The sequence below is a fragment of the Lagenorhynchus albirostris genome, chromosome 2, assembly GCF_949774975.1.
Source record: "Lagenorhynchus albirostris chromosome 2, mLagAlb1.1, whole genome shotgun sequence".
NCBI lineage: Eukaryota > Metazoa > Chordata > Mammalia > Artiodactyla > Delphinidae > Lagenorhynchus > Lagenorhynchus albirostris.
Genome location: NC_083096.1, coordinates 49793170 through 49802094, shown reverse-complemented (window position 1 = coordinate 49802094; position 8925 = coordinate 49793170). Strand labels below are relative to the sequence as shown.

At 50.4% G+C, this 8925-nt stretch overlaps 1 protein-coding gene and 1 pseudogene across 1 annotated transcript in view; one reads left to right on the top strand and one right to left on the bottom strand.

Moving 5' to 3' along the window:
- Window positions 1-2695: 2695 nt before the first annotated feature.
- LOC132515410 (heterogeneous nuclear ribonucleoprotein A1-like) lies at window positions 2696-4960 on the bottom strand (annotated as a pseudogene).
- A 1761-nt stretch (window positions 4961-6721) lies between these two features.
- QSOX1 (quiescin sulfhydryl oxidase 1) overlaps window positions 6722-8925 on the top strand; it is a 41660-nt gene continuing 39456 nt past the window's right edge. The window contains exon 1 of the mRNA XM_060132214.1: window positions 6722-7072. Coding sequence (XP_059988197.1) covers window positions 6805-7072 — 268 coding nt within the window. The 5' untranslated portion in view covers window positions 6722-6804. The remainder of the gene's footprint in view (window positions 7073-8925) is intronic.

Below are 8925 nucleotides of genomic sequence, written 5' to 3'. Positions count from 1 at the left end.
ATTCCACTTTAAATAATCAGCTCGTCCTTGGAGGCAGAGGGCGAGCGGTGGGGGATGGGTAGAAGCATGCCAGGGGGCTATAAATATGTGTATGTGGGGTGCCTATTCCCTTTGAATTGCCAACAAGTGACTTAGGACCAGGAAAGCTTTACCTGAACATGGGGTTCTGCCCCAAATATCCCGTTCACAGCGGTCCCCATCTCAGTACTTCGATAGCTATGTTGGAAAGCCTGACAAGAATGGACTCTACCATGACCTTGCTATGTGGCCTTGAGCAAGTGCCTTCACATTTCTGGGCCTCAGTCTCCTTGACAGATAAAGAATAAGACCATTGGACTAAGTCTGAACAGGAAAGAACAAGTTGCTGGGAAGGAATTGCTCAGCTGCCCTCGTGTGCTGGCTCTCTGTCTGGTGGATGGGTAGATCTCCAGTTCCCCGCTCCCACACAGGAGACTCACAGAAGGATGGTCAGGGAGTTTTGTGTTTTCCATTCTCATTTCTTGAAGAGCCCAAGTTTAGGTACAGTATTCTGCATTCTCCACCCTCCTCTAACCTGCCTTTTGTCCTGGAAGCCCACCACTGTGGGCTATAATCAGGGCATTCTCATCTCTGGCTTTGACTGTGTTTGCCCAGTGGGAGGCAATGGCAAGACAGCAGAGGACTGGGGGAGAAAGAGGGGGAAGCGAGACTTTCCCGATGCCTCCCTGCTCTCCTCCTGGCTCTGTGTCCCTGGCAGTGGCGGCATTTTGGGGTCACCGCTCCTGTTGGGTGGCCTCTCTTCTTGGACTCCAGAACCCATTGGTCTTCCTCACAGGGTTCCCTCCCCTTGTCTCCTCCCATGGAGGAGTGCTAAAAGGACTTCATCCTGTTGTCAGTCGCTAAGGACCTCACATCTCTCGTCGGTCCCCTCTACCCGCACACACCTCTGGAACCAGTCCATCCATTAACACCCCACTCAGCAAAACTTTTGAATGTGCCTTCTTTTTTCTGCCATATCTAAGTGATACAGACTCTGACTACCTGTCTTCTGACTCTCACAACTGGTATTCTAACCAACCCTGGCTATGGAGATGTTCATCTAGAAGACCAAGAGGCAAGTTCTGAAGAGACAAAGCAAAGATTCTGGGCACCTGCCTTACAGCTGCTCACACGTCTGATCCTCAGTGCTAACGAGTACGTGGAGAGTCATCTAATGCTCTGCTACCACATGACATGTTTTACCTAACACTATTCTTTTGCTCACCATCATTATCTGTACTGGTGTATCAACTGCATTCCTCTTACCATCTATCTCATTTTTGGTGGACAGACTCCCCAATTCCTTCTCTTTTATTTATGCATAACACATGAATGATTCACAAGTGGGAAAGTCAGCAGGTCTCCTTCGACCTCAGTCTTCTCATCTGTAAAAATGGGATAATAATACTCTCACCCTCATAGGGTTGGCATGAGGATTAAATGAGTAACATCTGTAAGTGCTCTGAAGAGCAGATGTAAACTATTAGCCAATACTATCATTATCCTCTCATCTGATTTCTCTTGCCTCACTTTCCTATAGCCTCTATGCAGGAAGGGGAACAGGGAAGTTGGCTAGCTTTCAATGCTTTCCTCAGCACACGTTTCCCCTCCACACCCCATTCCTGAGTAGATTTCCTCCTCTGCCACCTTTTCATCCCAGGAAGCTCCTGGAAGGGCAAGCAGGGAAGTTGTGATACTTACGTTTTCTGCTTTCAGTTCTAGACCAGTGGTTTTCCAATGGTAGCCTGTGGACCCCTGGGGTTCCCAAGAAGCCCCATGGACCACAGAAAGTGGTTATTGCTGTAGGTCACAACTTTCATCTTGCTTTTTTTAAATTTTATTTTTTATTAAAAAAACTCTTTTTGGAGTATAGTTGATTTACAATGTTGTGTTAGTTTCAGATGTACAGCAAAGTGAATCAGTTATACATATATCCACTCTTTTTTTTTAAGGTTCTTTTCCCATGTAGGCCATTACAGACTATTGAGTAGAGTTCCCTGTGCTATACAGCAGGTTATTATTAGTTATCTATTTTATATATAGTAGTGTGTACATGTCAGTCCCAATCTCCCAATTTTCCCTCCCCCCAACTTATTCCCTGGTAACCATAAGTTTGTTTGGTTTGGTTAAAGTAAACAGACTTTACTTCTGTTTCATAAGTAAGTTCATTTGTACCCCGCTCTTTTTTTTTTTTTTTTTGTGGTACACAGGCCTCTCACTGTTGTGGCCTCTCCCATTGCGGAGCACAGGCTCCAGACGCGCAGGCTCAGCGGCCATGGCTCACGGGCCCAGCCGCTCTGTGGCATGTGGGATCTTCCCGGACCGGGGCATGAACCTGTGTCCCCTGCATCGGCAGGCAGACTCTCAACCACTGCGCCACCAGGGAAGTCCTGTACCCCCTTTTTTTTAGATTCCACATATAAGTGATATCATATGATATTTATCTTTCTATGGCTGACTTACTTCACTCAGTATGACAATCTCTAGGTTCATCCATGTTGCTGCAAATGACATTATTCTGTTCTTTTTTATTGCTGAGTAATATTCCATTGTATATATGTACCACATCTTTTTTTTTTCAAAAAAGATATTTATTCAGCATCATGATCAGACTATTACATTTAGCAATCAACAGCATGGGTGCAAAAATATATATATATACATTAAAATGCTTTGTTGGAATGCTTTACACTTTCCACAGAACAGAAACTAAAATAACCTGCTATACGATTAGTCACAAACACAGTCCTCGAGTGTTTTTGCCCATACACATGAGCACTGTCTAAAACGTGTCTTCTTTGTAGCAGCTCGGCCCTGCCACCACTGTGCTTGGCCGAGTTCACAAATCCGTTGTAACCTGTAGCTTCCCTGTCACTTCCCTGGCTTCCTCTCCTGCTAAGCGTTGTTTCCCGGCAGTCATCAGAACCTCCTGCCACTGCCACAGCTCCTGCTGCTGCTGGAACCGCCACAGCCACCTTGGTTTGGGGGTTTGGCAAAGTATTGGCCTCCACCACCACAGGGGCCAGAACTTCTGCCTCCAAAGTTTCCTCCTTTCATGGGTCCAAAATTTGAAGATTGATTGTTGTAACTGCCAAAATCATTGTAGCTTCCGCCACCTCCAAAATTGCTTCCATCGTTACCAAATTCATTATAGCCATCCCCACTGCCACCATATCCACCACCACTGCGGCTGCCACCAAAGCCAGCTCGACCACTGAAGTTTCCTCCACGACCAAAGCTGTCATTCCCACCAAAACCCCCTCCACGACCACCACCAAAGTTTCCAGAACCACTTTGACTTCTTTGGCTGGATGAGGCACTAGCCGTCTCTTGCTGAGATAGGGCTTTCCTTACTTCACAGTTGTGGCCATTCACAGTGTGGTATTTCTGAATGACAATCTTGTCTACAGAGTCATGGTCATCAAAGGTTACGAAAGCAATGCCACTGCCTCGGTCAGTCGTGATTTCAATCACTTCAGTTTTCCCATACTGTTCAAAATAATCTCTTAGGTGATGTTCTTCAGTGTCTCCTTTAATGCCACCAACAAAAATCTTTTTCACAGTTAAGTGGGCACCAGGTCTTCGAGAATCTTCTCTTGAGACGGCCCTCTTTGGTTCCCCAACTCTTCCATCCACCTCGTGTGGCCTTGCCTTCATGGCCGCATCCACCTCCTCCACAGTGGCACACGTGACAACCCCGAAGCCTCTGGAGCGCCCAGTGCTTGGATCCCTCGTTACCACAGTCTGTGAGCGCTCCCTGCTGCTCACAATGGCTCCTCAGACTGTCATCGGTTGTTTCAAAGCTCAGACCTCCGATGCAGAGCTTCCGCAGCTGTTCGGGCTCTTTGGGTGACTCTGACTTAGACACGACGGCAGTGGAGGCGGGCGGGGGGGAGACGTCAACGATGCTTACTCAGCAGCATCCACGGGCAGAAAGGAGATCTACCGAACGTATCTCTTTACCACATCTTCTTTATCCATCCCTCTGTTTATGGGCAGCTTGCTTTTATTGGAGACTCCTTTTAAGATTCTGTTCGAACAGACGTCCAAGACTTAAAGTTGAAAATCCCTGTATTGGGCTTCCCTGGTGGCGCAGTGGTTGAGAGTCCGCCTGCCGATGCAGGGGACACGGGTTCGTGCCCCGGTCTGGGAGGATCCCACATGCCGCGGAGCGGCTGGGCCTGTGAGCCATGGCCGCTGAGCCTGCGCATCTGGAGCCTGTGCTCTGCAACGGGAGAGGCCACAACAGTGAGAGGCCCGCGTACCGCAAAAAAAAAAAAAAAAATCCCTGTATTTGCTGTTCTGAGATATTGAAGCCCCAGATTTTACAACTCTCAAGGCTAATTTCTTTGGCCCCATTGCCAAGAAACTTTATTCCATTCAAATCATTTGTATTCTTTTCCATTTCTGATGTTCTGAAATAGACATGTGAACAAGCAAATCTTCGTGTACTTATGTGAGTTGTGCTTCCCAGGTACTCTTCATGTTTAGCCAAAACTGTCCCCTTAATTCCCAGGGAATTCCCTGGGGAAGATAACTATAACATTTTTTAACAATAGAGACATGTGAAGGCACTTGACTTTTCCTGGCCCCTGATTTAGCCGCTGGAGTACTTCCACCCCTTGGAATCCAGGGTTGCTAGGGGACTATCTATGCAGTTCAAGACTTTGAACTTGAGAATATGTTCAAAGCCTATTCTCTGTTCAGGCACAGAGAATACGAATTCATGAAGGGAGCAAAGCTCCAATCTCCAGATCTCTGCCTGGAATGCTCTTATCTCACATTGCCACAAGTTTCCCTCCCATTCTTCATTCGGGTCTTTGTCTCAAATGTTATCCCGTTAGAACTACCTTAAGACTGGGGCAGGAGGAGCCCCTACCTTGTCTTCTGAGCTCTCTGGCCCTCTTCCAGCCACACCTCTTTCCACAGAGCTGAAGACCATGGGCCAAGGGGATGAGTCCACCCAAAGCCCCTGTGCCTCACCCCTTTTAGATCATACTGCGGGTGCACGAGACCCTAGAACTCCCTAGCCCAGTAGCACCAGGCCAGCTTCTAGAGACTGCATCAGCCTTTTTCCAAGGTCTGTTCTGTTAAGGAACCAAGGAGCGGCTATTTGCTGGAGGTATAGATGGAGCTCAGATGTGCAGACAGGGATGCTATAGGTGTGGGCACAAGTTCCCTTGAAGTATGGGATAGAGCTGGGGTGCAAAGAGTAGGAGGAAGGTTGAGGGCCAGGGACCTAAGCAGCCCCATTCCGGTGCGCATCTTGGGGGAAGTCTGAGATTTCTAAACTTAAGTTTGGCCTTCCAGATTATTATGAAGGTATACTTGTCAACATGAAAGGACAGGAATTTTACATAACAGTTTAAATTGGTTTATAATTTTAAATTATGTAGACATATGCTACGCGTGCCTCCATTTGCACTATTTACCCTGGCCCTGCAAATATCAGGGATGGGCCCATCACTGACCTCCCTGTCTAAAATAAAATACCACTTCCTCTGTCACTTTATTCTTACCCTATTGTACATGTCTTCATAGCCTTTGTCAACATAGGATCTACATTTACATCTCTCTATCCCTATCCACACTAGAACGTAAGTTCCATGACTGTCGAGTCTTGGTTTTATTTACTGCCTCAGCCTTAGTACCTTAAAGCAGTGCCTGACACAAAGAAACCACTCCGTAAATGTTGAATGAATAACAAATCTAGTCTCAGATGGCTTACAGGTGAGGTGGCCTAACCCAGCAGACACAAAGGGAAAAGATCACGTGACAGCACTCTGAGGAACGCCTGCTCCCATTAAGATAACTCAGCACTGGAACTACAAAAGGTAGACCACAGAAAATTAATCATCAACACTTTAGTACACATGAACACAAGATTAGTTATCAGGTTACTCGTGAGAGGGATATGTAAGTGAATATGGAGATCTGTGTGTAGGCTGGAGAGTTAGATGTGGGGTACCTGGGCTGCTGGGAGCCCCAGTTGGAGGAATCGTCCTAACAACCTTAGGTGGCCAGACCTGCATGCTGAGGGAACTCTGATTCCACCCAATGGACCACGCCAATCCAGCCCAGACTAAAATGGAAGGGGGCCTCTAATTCATAATTAGGAAGCCCTCAAATAATATTTTCCTTAGATGATCACAGGCCTTGGGGAGTGCGGGGTGTGGGCACATCTGATCCCTGTGGCGTCATAGTGGTCACAGAGTCAGAGACTGTCCTACCACCCGTCCTTCTCTCCCACGTGCTTCTAATTCACAACTTCTTATCGCTTGGTGGGATCCCCAGAACCTTCTGGGAACAGCATAAATCGGTCCAATCTATTCCAACGGACTCTTTTCCCATTGGATACGGGGCCTGTGAGAGGCCAAATGACTTCCCAGAGTCCCCAATAGCGACAGGAACGCGGGCCCGGGACTCTGCCCTGCGGATGTCCCACACCTATCGTTTGGCGGCGGCGGGGGGCTCCGGGGCCTGGGCTGAGCTCCCCGCCTCCTGGGGCCGAGGCGGGAACCCGACTAGCTCTGAGGTCTCGGCGGACTGCGAAGGGGGCGCTCGCAGCCAGGCCCGGACTCCAGCGCCCGGTTCCGGTTTTCGTCCCTCGTCGGCTTTCCTGCCCACTGGCCGGCGGGCGGGGCGGGGAAAGGGGCGGCACCAGGCCACGGTGGGCGGGGTCACGTGGCTCCTCCCCGCGACGGAGACAAGAGGTGCGGTGGAGGCGCCCGGCACCAAGTCGTCCGAAAGTTGTGCGCAGTGGTAGACTCCGCGCAGCTGCAGAGGATGGAGTGCTGTGGACGCGGCTCCGGGCCGCAGCCGTCGCTGCTGCTGCTGCTGCTGTCGCTGCTGCTGGTGGTGTCCGGCGCTGGCGCAGCCCCGCGCTCGGCGCTCTACTCGCCCTCCGACCCGCTGACGCTGCTGCAGGCTGGCACCCTGCGCGACGCCGTGCTGGACTCCCAGAGCGCCTGGGCGGTGGAGTTCTTCGCCTCCTGGTGCGGCCACTGCATCGCCTTCGCCCCGACGTGGAAGGCGCTGGCCAAAGACGTCAAAGGTGAGAAACTGGGTGCTGGGGGAGGCTCGCTCCCCTCGCCCCACCTGGGCGGATCCCCGCCACCTGCCTCACGGAGGCCCCTTCAACGCTCTCCGCTTCCTCCTGCCTGTCACCTCCGCCCATCTTCCTCTCTGCCCCTCCCAGTTCCCCCCAGTTTCTCAGCCCTCAGCTCCATCTTTAGCTCCCGCCCCTCCCTTTCTTCTTCCCCTTGACCGGTGTCCCGAGTTTTCTCCCCGTCCCCGCGGTCTGGGTCCCCAGACCTGCTCTGCTTTCCTTGTCAGTCTTCTGCCGGCTTATGGCCCCCATACCTGCGACGTGGTCTCCTTTGTTCCTCCTCCCTGACACCTTACGGCTTCCTGTAGTTCAGCCTTGTGGCAGACCCCTTCCTACCAAGTTCCCCAGCTGCGGTGGGATCAGTGTTGGGGAGAAAAAGAACTGATACTCATTCTGCCGCCGCCCCTATTCCCACTCCCTCCTTCCTTTCCCCACCCGTTGGCTAGTCGACCCTGCTGGTAACGTAGACTTCCTTTCTCAGCTGTATCTTTGAGGCAGAGTTTCCCTGTTTGCTGTTTCCCGGCCGCTCCTGACCTGCTGCCTCCAGCTCCTTAGCTTCTGGGCCACATCCTTCTCTTTCCCCCTCCTTCTGCACCTTCTCCTTCTGCTTCAACCTGTGAGCCCAGAGGCCCGACTGAGGGCAGCCTCTTGGTGTGGGTTTGGCCCTTGCTCCATTTTCTCCTTCATTGGCCTGACCGCTAATACCGTATTTCCTTCATTCTAAGAGACTGTCAGTTGTGAGACCCACCATTCATTTACTAACAGCCGGAGGGGTAGAGGGATAAGACGACCGACTGCTAATAGAGTTATAGAGATTTAAAGGTGTACTCCATTACAGAAAGGTTAATGTTTTTAAAAACTTAAGATTGGAGCTGAGTAAATATGGCAACAATAGTAATGAATATTTGTTGAGTGCTTACTGTATTGTATGTCAGACACCTTCCTGAGTGAGTACTTGATGTGTATTATCTCAGAGTTTCCTTTGCACAGGTAAAGATCCCTGTGGTGTCATCCATCTGCCTAGACCAGGTAGTGGGTATTTGGCGTGGCTGGCGTGGCGTGATGGTAGTGGTTTGCTTCTGATTTGCTGCCTCTGAATGGAGTTATTTCCTGATAACTAGGTGGTGCTAGGGCCCTAGCAGGGCTGCTGACCTTCAGCGGTCACTGAATGAGGCATCTTAGGGCGTAGGCCTCTTCCTGGAGAGGGAAGAACTGGAACTGTTGTTCCCCTGCTGTGCCGTTTTCTTGATACACTCAACTCTTTGCGGTAGAGTAGTGCATTTGTAGATGTTGGTTTTCAAACTCAGGCCACCTCTTCCCTTGAGCAGCTTGCAGGGTGGTTCCTGAAGTGGTTAGATGGAAAGATGTATCATCTGTTAGCCATATGGTCTTGGAAAGGTTTTTTTTTTTTGCGGTACACAGGCCTCTCACTGTTGTGGCCTCTCTCGTTGCGGAGCACAGGCTCCGGACACGCAGGCTCAGCGGCCATGGCTCACGGGCCCAGCCGCTCCGCGGCATGTGGGATCTTCCCGGACCGGGGCACGAACCTGCGTCCCCTGCATCGGCAGGCGGACTCTCAACCACTGTGCCACCAGGGAAGCCCGGAAAGTTATTTTTAAACAAAACCGATGAACCGTTTTCCCTCCAGTTTACACGCAGACACTTGTCTGCATGCCTCTCTGTTCCCATCACTTGAATGTGCCATTTCTCAGCAGCTCTTCACACTGCATCATTTCAGTGATGTCAGCACATCTGGTCAGGGCAGGAGGTAGGAAGAGTGTTGAACTTGGAGCTGGAAC